At 36.8% G+C, this 15,295-nt stretch overlaps 1 protein-coding gene and 1 pseudogene across 1 annotated transcript in view; one reads left to right on the forward strand and one right to left on the reverse strand.

Annotated features, from left to right (window-relative positions):
* LOC122075120 overlaps positions 1 to 9,682 on the forward strand; it is an 11,596-nt pseudogene extending 1,914 nt beyond the window's left edge.
* Positions 9,683 to 9,990: 308 nt separating this feature from the next.
* Positions 9,991 to 15,295, reverse strand: part of LOC122075119 (diaminopimelate decarboxylase 2, chloroplastic-like) — a 21,288-nt gene continuing 15,983 nt past the window's right edge. Inside the window, exons 5-8 of the mRNA XM_042640029.1 lie at positions 12,645 to 12,830; positions 11,876 to 11,998; positions 11,713 to 11,802; positions 9,991 to 10,355 (exon numbers count right to left, since the gene is read on the reverse strand). Of these exons, the coding sequence (XP_042495963.1) occupies positions 10,275 to 10,355; positions 11,713 to 11,802; positions 11,876 to 11,998; positions 12,645 to 12,830 (480 nt within the window). The 3' untranslated portion in view covers positions 9,991 to 10,274. The remainder of the gene's footprint in view (positions 10,356 to 11,712; positions 11,803 to 11,875; positions 11,999 to 12,644; positions 12,831 to 15,295) is intronic.

The following is a 15,295-nucleotide window of genomic DNA, read 5'->3' on the forward strand; positions in this document are numbered from 1 at the left end:
CCCCCCCCCCCCCAATTTGATGGTTGTATTTTTGGTTTTGTTGGGATTTGTCCCTTTGCTTAGCCTCTATGTGGCTTTCGTTCAAAAATCCTAATAAAAAGATCTTGCTTCTTTGTTAAAGCTCCACACTAACATGCATCACCTATAGTTTAGACTGTCAATGTATCCTAGATTATGAACAAAATCATAATTTTAAACTAAGATAATCAAGCATGAAATCATATAAATGAGAAAAAATAATAAAAAAATGGATGTATAAATCATATGTATATATATATATATATAGTACTCCATCTCAGTCCAATGAATCTCTGTGATTAAAAACTAAATGAGAAGTATTGAAGATGCCAAATTAAAAATAAGCATGCACAATAGCACAACTGACTCCAGTTTATATGAAAATCCTTTAGAATTCCACCCCATGGCTGAAAATAAGAGAGTTGAATCTATGCTTACCTTTGAGGATATCGATTTGAGAATCCAAAATCAAGCAATAACTTTAGTTGTGGATTTCTAATGACCACATTAATTGAAGGAGAAAAATATACACAAGGGAAAGCTGATGACTCTCCTTCAGTAGCAGGGTTTTGACATCTCTAGCTGGCTTCCTCATGCATTGTACCTTTGCCTCTCTACAACAGCTACAATAAAAACCAACTTATTTTTAAGCATCATTGAAATCAAATATAAGAGATTGGGTCCTCATTGAAGGTCTTTAAATTACATTTCTAATGCATTTTATTTCACAAAGAATATATTTTCTTTGAATCCTCATTGAAGGTCTTTAAATTACATTTCTAATGCATTTTATTTCACGAAGAATGTATTTTCTTTGAAAGTTATGCCTATTTTAGTGCAATTGGATCATAAGAGGCAAAGGGGATATTGAGTAATTTTGAATATAAAAGGTCAGTTGGCTAAAAACTCTTATGCTTTATAAATAAATGTTTTGAGGATGATATAAGCCTTAATGCATCTATGTAACTATCACAGCCTTTTGCTCTCGGGTATGCATTTTTCGTCATTAACCTGTGTCAGGTGAGACCATGGCAAAATTAGGTGTCTGCAGTTATGCATCTATGATCTATATCATATCAAATTTTATCTTTGAAAGTCAAAACCATTTCTTCATTGCTGCATCAATTCTAAAATTTCCAATTTGTTGTGAGTTCTTTATGGCCTTTTTTGCTGTCAACGATTTATTGTATTGAAGTGGTTTTACTCATTTCCTGTGGTTCTTTGTACAAATATGCTTTGATTTGGATCTCGTATCCATTTCTATTTTGTTTAATCCATCTTTGGTTTGATGGATACAGATTGGAAAAGTGATACGCTTACAGAAGGCTCCCCAGAACAGTTCCCAGTGTACCTCTGATACCTCAGTTTTGTCCACGCTTGAATGCCTTCTTTGGAAAGATACCAGTGACCTTGTGTCATCCACTTCAACGGAAGCTGTTCGGCAACTATTTGTGCTTTATGTTATGAGACCCTTCCTATTCTCTGAATATGTTGATGCTGGGGTATGTTATTTTTGTAGGCATAATTGATATGCTTTAGCCTTCTAGGGAGAACAGGAAGCGGGTCAACTGAATTTTAAAAATCTGTGATTTGATCAATTTGAATAACCATCATATATAATGGTTTTCCCTTTCCAAATTTGTTGAACTTTATGACTTTTATTCTGAGTTAGGAAGTGACTTGATTTGTAATAGGTAAAGACATACCAAACCCTTTGCTTGTGCTTGGTGCATGATAGCAGCCAGCCTCTTGATAAATCTGAATGTCTAAAGCTGTACTTGATTTCTGATCTGGTTGGAGATAAAGTTTAACTTATTAGTTATGAGCTAATTGTGTGCCCCTCACCTAAAACTGATGTTACAAAAATGTACAAGACTACAATTGGAGCCCAAACAAGTCCATTAGAAACCAAATACCAAAAATACCCCTTTAACCCAAACGTGAACAAAATGAATAAAGCATGGTTTTTTCCTTATATCCCTACAAAATTAACTAGAGATAATATTGAAGATGGTTTCATTCTTTCTTGAAGGCAAGTTGAGAAGCTATAATGACTTATGTGATTTGGTGGCTTCTTCTTGGTTGATTTGACTTGTTGGTTGAAGGGGTTTGTGAATTTTTACATATCTGACTTGGGGAATCTATGGCAGTCCTTGATTCTCTCTTGGAAAGCTTCTCTATATGTTTTTAAGTTGTTTATAGATTTGGGCATCTTTTATTTTCTGTGTAGCACCTAGAAGTGAAAAATGGTTGTACACCTTGACTATTTATATCTAATAAATATTTTTCCTTTGCTGGTCAAATAGATTTCTTCCCAGTTTCTTTACTCATAGATTGCATGCTTGGTGAACTGCATCCTTAATCCCTTTTTTTTTTCTTTTGCATATTCATTTGCCTTCTACCTGTTTTATCAAGAAGACTGGTTATGACTTTCCTTTTTTTTTTTTTTTTCCCTGTTTATGTTTGTCCTGGATATTTGTTTTTATATATTTGTGGCACATCATATGCTTGATTGCATTTGCATCTATTCAAGCTGTTCATTTATTGACCCATGTATTTCATCAGCCATCATGTATTTCTTTTTTCTTTTTTTTTTCTTTGGGGGGGGGGGGGGGGGGTTGGGGGTGGGGGAGGGGGAGGGGCAAATGGAAACTGACAGCAGTGGTTCTAACAGTATGCAATAAATGGCATGAATTGGACAATTAGGAATATTTCTGTCAAGGTATGACATTTGGCTGTTACCAATTGGCTAGCTAGATGATTTATCTGGATTGATTCATTTTTCATGTAGTTTGTTAGTATATAATGGAGCTTGGCCAATGTTACATTAGATGGAAAAGATCTTTAAACTGGACTTCCTCTGAAAATGGCAGGTCCATGTCCTTGTGTCTAGGAAATTCTTGGAGTCTGTTGAAAACAACGTTCGCTGTCAGCGCCCTGTTTGGCAAGTAGATGCTGCCAAGGTTAATACCCTGTGTGATTCAGCTCTTCTTATTTCTGATTATTGAGTTTTTCCTCAAGGTAAACATCATCACTAATGTTAATTTTGCAGAGTATCTGTCTCCTTTTGAACATAATTATTCTCACAGAATTTCACTTGTGTGAACTTACTAGCAATTTTACACAGGTAGGGATGCAAAGGTCAGCATCCCATGTAGGTTTGAAATTTTTCTTACAGAAAATGATTCAAAAAGAACATCTAAGGTGCTATTAAGCTGTCAGCTGTCAGGTTGTAATTTAGTTGGCATCCTTACCTGCAGGTATATACAGTAATGTTCCTCAGATTCCTATCCAGCTGCTGATAGCTCGGTAGCACCTACAATAGTGCATTCTAAATTGCTGCGCTTTGTTATATCTTTTTTCTTGTTTACAATTAAAGCATCCCATCAGAGATGAGGTTTGGCAGGATCCAGTGTGATAAATATGTTGAATGAAATAAAGTGGGTGGGAAAGAAAAGAACTCCCTCCCATTGAGCTAAATCATTATGTGAAAACTTGAAAGTAAGATTGTTCTTTCTGTAAGCAGGTTTTTGCAGTATAAAAAATATTACTCCCTGTGTCCTGCAAAGGCAGTCCTTCCCTTTTTTGTCTGTTCCAAATTGTTTGTCCATCATGCAAATTAATTAATAGGTTTTTTAGGAAATTTACCACATTAAACCTTTTATTTATTATCCAATTTAAAATGCATTTTCTCCCAAGTTATGTAATGACAATTTGAAAAAACCAAGGGACTTTTAATGCCTTATCCACTTTTATTTAAACTTCTTGTTTTCCAAAGAGGATGGTCATCGTGGGACCGTGGGAGTAGTACTACTAAAAACAAAATTTATTGGAGCTATTTCACGTATAATAAATAGCTGTTACCGTTATAGCCATTGTGTTAGTTTGTCGCTTTCTGTTTCTTCTGATGTTCCCATGAAACCAAAGCAGCAAGAAGATTTATTTTTGACGAGGAACCATTGTTTGGTGCGACAGTAGAAGCTTAGGTCGTCAGCATGAAGATATGCCTTCAATTTTGAGAGTGGTCACTCCATGCATAAAATGACAAAGTTTAGGACTGAATTCAATCCACCTCCCCTGGGACCTTCAGTAGCAGAACTTGCACTAGATTATTGACCTTTTATTTATTTATTCTTTTAATTATTGTTTTATTTTTTTTACGGTTAACTTGTGAAAATATCATTAGCAGTAGAAGAAGTGCAAATAAACCAGTTTGTTTCGTGCTAGGCATATCTATGACTGAATCTAATTAGGCAGTTGATGGAAAAGTTTGAAGGGAATAATAAAGAACCTCTTATTGTATTTAGTGAATCACAGAAAGCATGTAGAGGGTTCATTGACACACAAGTGAACAGTATAGGACCCATTGAAGGATTATTTGGTGTGTTTCAGGGGAAAAAATTGTTTCAAGTTGCTATATTGATGAATTAAGAATATGGGTGAGAAGGATCACATGATTCACATTTCTTCTCCTTTGTATGACAAACTTCCTAAGCTAATGTCTTCAGCGATGACAGGGCTGGGATTTCCAAAATGATGTGCTAGATTTTAAGATTAGCCGAACCAAACAGAATACATGAGGTCCTGCTTTAGTAATATGAGGAGTAGGAATGGATGGATTGATTAAGATTGGATGGTAATATATTCCTTAATAATGGGGGAAGAGAGTGATTTTGTCCATAGATGAATAATGCACCTATTCCACTTTTGGGTTTAAGTTTCATACGAGGGTGCCTTGTCAAAGTAGTCCAGTCAGCTGCAATCTTGTGGATATCGGGATCTATGTATGGATTCTGTAAGACCATTTTTGTGGCATGATAAAGGCGTGCCCGAGTTGTGATGTGTGTCCTGGACCTCCTGGTAAAGCCGCTGTGCCTTGACTCAATCCAAGGCACATATTCACAAAGGCAAGCACCTGTCTACACTTTTGTGAGCCTCCAATTAGGTGCAAGGCACAATAATGGGGCACCTCAGTGAATTAGGCCTTGGACAACCTTGCCTTCTTAGGTTTTTTTTTTCCCCTGTACTGGAAATGATTTTAAATTGGTATGAAAAGGTGGTCTTGTAATCATGCTATGTATTGGGGAGACTGGCTCAGTTCTGCTTTGTTTGACGCCTTGGCTTGTGCCCTAAACCCTCAAAGAAGAAAGTAGGAAACAAGAGAAAAAGGCCAGAATATAATCTCCAGACTTCTTTTTTTCTTTTTCGGCAACCAGCTCAATCTGCTTTTCTTTTTTCTTCTTCTCCCTCTCCAGCATCCAACTCTACTTTACCCAACACCCTTCCCCCATTATTCCCGAAACAAACCAAGTAGGTCTTCTTGTTCTTCTTCTTTCAGCTCCGCCTTTACTTTTTCTTTCTATTTGCTTCTCTCCTTCCTCGAACACAACCTGGTATCTATTATTTTTCTTCATCTCCCCCCCCCCTCTTTTTTTTCCCCAGCCAAAGGCTGCAAGGCTTCTGCCTTGTTGGGGAAGAACCTCGGGTTGTCACATTAAACCAACTGTGCTAATATGCTGATGTTGGTATTTTTAATTGTCATGTTCATTGTAGTTATGTAGTATTATTTTAAGCTTTGATTAATTAATTTATATATATATATATATATATATGGAAGAGGATTTTCTACGACCCTAGAGTGCAGTTTCCCACCAACGCGGGTGGGGTCCACAGGTAGGAGGTTTGAGGTTGTGGACAGGAATCTGCTCTCCGGCGTTGTGGCAATATATATATATATATATATAATTGTGCCTGTATACTTAGGTACGTGACTTGCCTTGCACCTGACACAAAAGTGGGTTGTACCTTAAGTGCACTTGTTTCAAAAGACGTTGCTACCATAGTTAGCCTCTTTTTGACCTCTCTATGTGCAATGGTCTTAGAAATGGTTTTGTCAGTATTTCAAGAGAATGTCATTTATTTCAAGTAATTTTGGTGTAGTGTTAGAAGTGGCCTGATTATAGTCTTTTCATTTCAGGTCCTCTTAAAGAGAGTCCGTGCATATCAGTAGAAAAAAAGGTGCTTTTCAGCAATGAATGTCTTTAATTATTGTTCTTGATAGCTTCTGCTGCAGCATTTTTTTTTTTTTTTTTGTGACAAACTTATTCCTTTAATTGTGCCTTAACTTGTCCTCCTGTGTTTCTGTTTTCATCTTGAGGAACCACAGCCCAAATGTGGATTTATTCCATGTTCAAGATTTGTAGCGGCAGGTAATGCTATTAAAAGGTGTATAAATCGTTTCAGAATGCACCAAGTCCTGAAGCTTCATCAGGGGGAGGTGATTTCCCATCCTTGACATTCTTTAATTATAAACCAAACTATTGTAATTTATTTGGATTGTATTATGAATGGCAAGGTGCTCTATTCCTAATAAGCAATGCTAAGATGCCTAGATAAGTATATGGATGTGGAAGCTAGAAATAGAAAAAGGAGATATGGCTCTTTATTTCTAGTACAGATATGGATGTCAATGCTAAACCATAATTACCCTTTTGCTAGTATCTGGAATTCTGGATATGAAATCCAGTATGCTATGCTATGCTGTGCTTTTGTTTTTAGCTTGTATTAACTACGAATTCAATTGCTTTAGAATCATATCATGATAAATTTAATGAAATTACTGATATTGCTCAATGTAGTATTAAGAGCTGCTTAGGAACATTACAAGAAAAGACCAACCTCTTTTGTCTTGTCATAGAATATTATGCAATTGATCACTCCTTTATAGCATTCCATGGATTTTTTATTGGTAGTTGCAAACTACATAGAATACCAACATTCAAAGTGTTGTGATATCATGACACATGGGAGCATGGAATTTTCATGATTCCTAAGCCTAAAAGCAACGTGGGAGACTAAACTGGGGAACTTGGGGCAGTTTTGTATACCAGCCCTTCTTTTATCGAAATAACTTGTCTGAATCAATTTTTCCTAACTCATAAAAACAAATCTAATACCCAAAAAAAAAAAAATCTGATTTTCGTGTCATCAACAATTATACGCCTGTGGAGGGATCTCTTTTGAATAAATTGCACAATTCATATTTGATTTGGTCATTTAAGATTTGAGGTAGGGCCATCAATTGTGTGATTGTAGAAGCTTGGGCTGCCGGCATGTAGATGCCGATTCAAGTCTGAGGGCGGCACTTTAGGCTAAAAATGCTGAAGGTTAGGACCAGTTCCAGTCCACCCCTCCTGGGACCCTGCAAAAGCAGGACTGCACTGGGTTATTGCCCCTTTTTAATTTAATATTTAAGATGAGTCTCAATCATCAACAATCAAATTGTATTTATAGGGCTTGAAACTTTGGCATATAATTTTGTTCTCAGATTTCACGGATTAGTGGGTATGATCCTCTAGATCTGTTCTCTGGATCCAGTGACAGAATACAAAAGGCTATCGAGGCTTTCTTTACCACACCACAGAACAATTTTCACATATTCCAGAATGGTTCTTTGATTTTTGGGGACTTGGGCGGTGGGACGTACAATACTAAAGAGGCATTTGAAGATTCAATTGAGGATCTTTTCCAAGCAGACAATGGCCTGCGTACGGCAAGTTTTCTACAGCTTGTATCAGAGGCAATTTTCAGATCCAGAGTGTTGGACAGGCTTTTGGAAGCATAGAAGCTTGATCTGCTTGACATAGAAGGGGCTATTCATGCATACTACAACATTATTTCTCAGCCTTGCAAGGTATGTAGAGATTTGGGCGACGGCGAACACTCACGCATCTATTTATCTCTGCATTCTATTTCATTGGAAGAAAGCCTGAAGATTGTGAAGGATTATTTGATAGCTGCAACTGCAAAGGATTGTAGTCTGATGATCAGCTTTAGACCAAGGGAAGATGGGGATCAAGGGCCCCCACATAGCACTGTATACTTGGAATCAACAAACCAAAGCTTCGACTGCAAGGTATGCTAATTTACCTAGTCTTAATGTTCTTTTCTTGGATAGCTAGGTACCAGTTAACTGCCATGTATTGTAGAATAATTGCTATCAATCACATGATTCTCTAAGCTCCACTTGGTTTGAATGCATTCCAAACTCTTCTTCATGAATTACCATTTGTGGAACTTTTTTCCCTATTTTTTTTTTTTTAGTATTTCTGGAATTTTCCCCCTAATTAGAGAGGTTATCAGTAGGTTGATATGGTCGTGGCAAATTGGATATGTTTTTATATATGTAATACACACCATCAATTATAGAGATGATTTGAATAAAAAATATACCTTTTTTTTTTGGGTTTTGGTGCTGTTGAGCAGGGCTTATAGGATTGGTATCACAAACCTGATTTCTTCTAATCTTTTTTCCCACTCCTTCCGCTGATTTGATTTCTTATCTTAACAACGCAGTTGCTTCTTGTGTCTCAGATTTTATCACAAATTTGATCATCAGGCTTGCTTGCATTTGAGATTCATAATTTGGTTTTTTAGATAGCATTAGTGCAGTCCGGAGATATCCCTGTTCCGGTAGACCAAAAAAATATTTGCATTAATTTATGTGATGTATAATAGGTCGAGTGTGGTTGCAGGGCAGCACATTTTCCACTGTTTATTGTTTGTTGTCTTTATTTTATTTTATGGCGAGAACTGTTTATTGTATGTCAATCAACACCTTTCTCTCATATCCTGAAACAAAGTAGAGAGATGCTAGAGAACGAAGGAGATCATTGGAAAATGTTAGTTAAACAGGACGTTCCATTTATGCGAAATCTTTAGCCTGAAAACACCAGAAAATACCAGGTGGTTGCGAGCCGCATCTGAAAACTTAAGACGTGAAATCTTAAGCCAGTAAAACCTAAACTAGAAATCTATATCAATGAAATTCCTTGAAACATGATGAACCCCACTGTTCATCTTAATTGGATATCTTAATTTCAGGTTGGCTGAGAAATATCATGCTCACCCGCTTGGGCTGGCCCATCCCAGGCCATCCATGTGCAGCCCTAATTGATGGATATCATGTAAAATTTCCTCGATCACGTGTCAACAAGGATAATTAGTTACCCTGGAGCCTTAACGCTGTGCTTATTGCCAAATCTAAATAGCTATCATGGAGCCTTAATACTGTGATTATTGCTTCATCTCTAATCTCTTACTGCACGTTGAATCACTCATCCTGAAAAGATTGACAACTAGATAGTTGCTACAGGCTTTCTTGTTCGATTTAGTATAAATTTTGGTTTATTAATTTGTTGAAGTTGCTTATTTGTTAACATGCATTTGATTGTAAAGTGCTTCTCTTTGTAATTATCCTTTCAAGTCCCTTGATATCTCATTTGGGCTGAACCTGTAGCTGCATTTCATTGATTAGGATATGAAACCCCTGAAGAAGATGGTTTACTATTATGAATTAGACCAGAAGATAGTGAGCTGCTACACTCAAATGAAGAAGATGGGGCATGGGCCATCAGATTGTGCTAGCAATGTGGGTTCTGAGACAACTGATATCCTTCAGGCCAACGGCATCGATAAATGTCCTCACTAAAAGTTTTACAGGGTGTACGTCTTGTATTTTAGATTTAATAACATGAAACGAATCGGGACAAGACATAACCATCAAATCAATAGGAAGAGACCTACAAATCCAAGGAGTTTTTATGTCCTACATTGTGGAATTAACTTGAGACGTCTGAATTTGATGGGAGTCGGTACTATTCTATATTTATTTTTATGACGGATATAAGATTTCTTAACATAAGAGGAGGTATAAATATATCACATTCCATGGGGTAATTATATCATTTAACAACCTTCTCTCTTTCTTTTTCATTTTTTTTTTTAGGGTGATGACACCCTCACAAATCATTGACTAAAAGGTAGATTTTCAATTTAGTCAGAATCAAATAAAGCTTCTGATATAACTCTTAGGATTCTCTTTTCAAGGTTATCTCTACAAAAAAAAAAAAAATCAGCCTTATTCCAACTTAATGGGATTAGCTGCATGAATCCAAATAAAAACAACAAAAAAAGAAAAAAAGAATGCATTCTTTGTCTGAGCATATGTGCCGCACCAAGGCATAGGAAGATGCAAAATGACCATTACACCCCTCTTGGTCAATGCCTGCATGTGCATTCTAATTGGCCAGGGGTTGGCACATGGCCACTTTCCGGACACGATTCATTTTCCCTAAAATCTAATAAACTGTATGTTCAGCTAGACTACATCGTAATACATGCATGGGAACAGACGCGTCATGCATATACTTCACGAGAGCAACGGTCCCAATCAAAAGTTGAACATAAATATTTGATCAAAGGCCCTCAAAATATCTCAAATGGTCCTCAAAAGTCTCTGCATGCCTGATTTTGGCCACAGTTCCATCTTCTTCGACCTACAAAACAAAGGACTGTAAATCATTCGTGACATCAACAGGAATTAACAGGAATCACAAACAAGTCTCGATTTGCATCACACACGGTTTAATTTACAAAGCATGAAGGTTCCAGCAGAAACATTTATTATAGCTTGGCGACTAAAGAAGAGGGTTTTATTTATATTAAATTGTGGCAAAACGTGAGTGTTCGGTGTCATACTGACCATGACACTCGTTTTTATTTCTAATAATTGGTGCAGTTTCGAGGGTCACTAAATAAGTGATTTCTATAAATAAATAAATAATTAATTTCCATAAATACAACTAAAAAAATATGCTGGCATAACAATAAACCTACCCCTTGTGTTACAGATTGCTTCAGTTCGAAGTGTCTTTTGAAAGACACAAGTCAAGTCATTTCATTTGACTCGTTCAACTCAGGAGACTTGACCCAAGTAGTACGAGTCACATAGGTCGATATCAACTCTACCAAGTCTACAGAAAGAGTCAATTGTAAGTTAACTCAGCCAAATCTACTCCCAAGCAAACTGTGGCATGCGTTATTTCGCTGCAGTATTCATAAGAAGGAAAATGTCGTGCAGAATTGCAATTCATTTAGAATTCTGTAAATTATTTGGTATATAGAGACATGGATATACGGCATTATGTTACAAATCATAGAAAAGCTAATCAAAAACAGATGGGATCTACCATGTTTTGTTGATGTGGTCCTGGACCCGTTTCAGCCATGGGAAGATGTATCAAATATAGACGAATTGTACATTTCAGTTAAGCAGCCAGCTAGCCACAGTTTTCAAACAAACTGACAGATGATCATGTCTAACTCTCACAGCCCAGGGATTTGTTAAACTCAAGTCTGATGGAGCTCACTAGGGAATCCTGGACCTAGAAGGGCAGCCACCACTGAGGGATGATGTGTTTCCTCTGCTAGGAGATTTTTCAGGCAGTGCGGAGCCCTCCCCTTTGGTCCACTAACTTAACAGCTTCACACAGATTCTTATGGAGAGATATTCTGGTCAAGTCACAGGTTGGATGCAGCAGAAGGGTAGCAAGACTTGGACATGAGTTTCCCGTGAATATCTCATTCAAATAGACATTCCTTAACACCCCCCCCCCCCACCCCCCACTTCCTTTTTCAAAGTCCAAACAGCACTAGCTATATTAAGAGCAATGCCCGATTAGTAAATAGTCCCATGAGCAAAGATAAGTTCACCAACAGGGTCTTCTATTTCCTTTAAATGTGTGCTTGTGTGTGTCTGCGTTTCATGTATGTGTGTGTTTAGACCCTCAAAACATCATAATTGATGCAAAGGTATCCAGGGCCAGAGGGGAGAGAGAGAGAGAGAGAGAGTACCCAATACTCAGGTGGTCGCATCTTGAGATTGTATGTTGATGCCATGCTCATGCAATATGCTCCTGCATCATGAACTACCAAACCAGTTCCCTGAAAAAGTAAAAGCTTCTGGTGAGCAGCAAGCCATGGGAGAAAAATTAAAATTAAAATCATTAAGCGTCACCTTAGCAGGAGTAGGGAGCTCTCTGTCCTTTCCCAAGAAATCTGCAGACTCACAGACAGGGCCCACCACATCAAATGTGGAAATCTCTGCATCAGGTGGTGAGGGAGAAACCAACTCTATGTGCTATAACAAATGGCCAACAAACAAGTTCACTTAATCAATACCAATCTAAAAGCAACCCAATTTAGGGATTAAAAATACCGGATACAAAATTAATAAATAAAGACCTTAATTTACCAGAGTCAAAATTTCTGTAGAATACAGAATTCCAAGGAAGTAAAGGTAACACCGAAACACTACTTATTCAAGAATAATCAAGCAATGGTACCAGGAATCTACCACAGAATGAACAAAGCAGAAGGGTCCTAATTCTCTCATCTCATTGACATAGGAAATTACAAGCAATAATTTAGGAGGGAAAGGTATTGAATATGACTTCCATATTGGTTTTAAGGCCAAACCCAATTGGTGCTGTTGCTATTATGATATGTACATGACAGTAAATACTGGTTGCCACATCACAATTCAACCCGGTAACCTACAAGCTACCATATGTCATATAGTGCTTTAACATATTTGACATTTGACCTATGTATTATAATGGTGAAACTCAGTTGTTGTCATCTGACATTTATATAATTCCTTATAGTTGGATATAGGAAAAAAGAGGTGGAACTTCCCTGAGAAGGCAATTATATATTGGCTTAGTAAATAAAATCAGATAAAGCCACAACTACAAAATCACATTGACAATAGAGTAGCTACTTACCTGATAAGCACCATAAAGACTTGGTCGGATAAGTTCTGACATGCTTCCATCAATAACAATAAAATTTTTTGTTCCATTTGTTTTGACCCCAATCACTCGGTTAACTATGCAACAAGTGTTGGCAATAAGTGATCTCCCAGGTTCAATGATGAGATTAAGGTTATGAGAGAGAACCAGCTCCCGGACCTACAACAAACACAAACATGACAAATTCAACGAATACTTGATTTTGATCATATTGATCATAGTTAGCAATATTCACAAATGAAGACATCAAGTAACACACCAGCGCCTTTTAATGATACAATATTAAGAAGGAAGCAAACAAGTAAATATTAAATGGAAATTGTCAAATAACGAAATGGTAAAAGGGTTCCTACACGCCAACGGTGAGAGCCCATTTCTACAGGCCCACTACTTTATGCCACATTAAGAAGAATATTTGGAATTTCAACGGTTAATAGATAGGGAACTCTATGGATAGGTCACATGTCAAATTTATCCCAACCAAATGACACAACACATTTTCTTTTTGTTTATTTTACCAGGTGTCAACTGCTAAAATAGTTCCACAAGGAATTGACTCTTCAACATTTAAAACAACAATAACAGCATGTGGAAATATAAGATTGGGCTCAAATTAAGCACATGACAATGCAATGTTGTGAAAAACATGTTAACCAAAGTTGGGCACTTATAATCTGCCACGTGGTAATATTTACTAGTTACACCACGAAGGATCCGAACATGGAGATGTAGGGACCCTGCTCCTGGATACATGAATCATCTTTCACCATTCATCAAGTGAACGCAAAAATTATCCACAGTGAGTTTTTTTGCAAAAGATTATTTTTTAAATGTACCCAATAATCCAAAAGCTTCTACTTATTATCACTCTGTTATACACATAAAGATAATTTAGTAATTTTTTTTTAACACTGATACAAGATGTAGAAGAAAACATAATACGGACATTTCAGCTTGGGTGGCAGCAACAACTTCAAAATTTGCTTGTAAGAGCTATTTCATGAAAACCTAATTATCACATTTTGTAACTAATAAAAATTAACTCACATTTTGTAACTAATAAAAATTAACTCATGAAAAGAGGACCATATTGGTCATAACGCTTATTATCTTCTTTGACCATTTTACAGTGACTCATTGTACATGGTTTTACTACTTTTTGATGCAACGGAAAATGCCTCAAGAAGTAAGACATTTCTATTCCATGACCAGAAGTTTCATTTGATGCCCATGGTCACAACACAGAATTTGTACCCTTTGCAGTGGGTTGGGGGAATATTAGGCCATCATTGGCCCGCAAATTTTGTTCAAAAATATCATCAGGGATTACATGTGTAATAGATAACCTATTATTCTATTATTTGCATTAATCAAGGATATAAGATTAACCCCCAAGGGATTAGCACAGTTGGCTTGGAGGGGACATGGTACTCCGCCTCAGGAAGCGAGGTTTTGTGATCAAACATTCGCCGCTGCAACTAACTTCTTAGGGCTACCGCACGAGAGTTTCCGTCTCGGACTGACCCGGTCCGATGTAAGCGATATCATAGTGACCCCAGAGATTAGTCGGATCAAAGATCCGGACACCCTAGGTATCCAAAAAAAAAAAGGGATATGTTTGAAATTTAAAATGTAACCGCAAGTGTACAGATCAGTGTAGCTATGAGTCAAACATAAAGAGCAGCCCCTTTATTTTTTGCTTCTTTTAATAATGCGAAAGTGAACCGATTAATGGTTGTGATCTAATTCTAACTACCGTCCTAAACATGTGTATCTAAAATAACGTCCTAACCATTCGTCATCTAAAAATTTAAATACGCAAACCACGCAATTAAAATTAAATAAATAAATAACTGAAAATAAACAACACACGCAATTAAAAAGCAATGAAGGAAAAAAAATGTTGAAATAAAAATAAAGTAAAAGAAAGGGGATAAAGCTAGAGAGAGGCTCACAAGTAGGTTTCTCTACTTAGTCCGAGGGATGCATCATAATATGAGCTTCCCTACTTGACCAGAGAGTCACTATTACAAGGGTTACTTTACTTGGCTTTAGGGAAAAGGAGACAATTAAAATAAAAACAATAAAATGATGGTTTTATGGCTAGGAGGGGCAAAGCCAACAAATACACTAGCCATGAACCTTAGAGAAAGGGAAAGCAATAATGTAACGACTAAAATTAAAATCCTAAATTAAGAAAGAAAGGGTAGTCAGAAGAGGGAATGAGGGGGGAAAGAAGACTACTGAAGGAACCTACTTATTTGAACTTCAACCCTTGAACTGAAAACTTGATCAATTTGAGATACTACCAGTCAAGGATTAAAGTATCGGTATCGGTTGCCGCATCGATCGGCCAAAATTAAGATACGTATCGAAGGATATCACATCGTATCGGAGATACACTAAGATACGCTAAAGATATATACCTAAATGGATAGGAAACATTTTTTTAAACACTTTTGCATAAAGAATTTGTTAAAAAAAGCTATTGATAACATGTATTATGCATAAACACTAAATTGAGGGTATCGTATTAAGAATTCAAGGTTTGTAGTTGTCCCATAAATGTAAAATCCTTGTTCCCAACCTTGATTTCCACTTTAGTTAGAGAGAAATATGGCTGA

The sequence above is a fragment of the Macadamia integrifolia genome, chromosome 4 (assembly GCF_013358625.1).
Source record: "Macadamia integrifolia cultivar HAES 741 chromosome 4, SCU_Mint_v3, whole genome shotgun sequence".
NCBI lineage: Eukaryota > Viridiplantae > Streptophyta > Magnoliopsida > Proteales > Proteaceae > Macadamia > Macadamia integrifolia.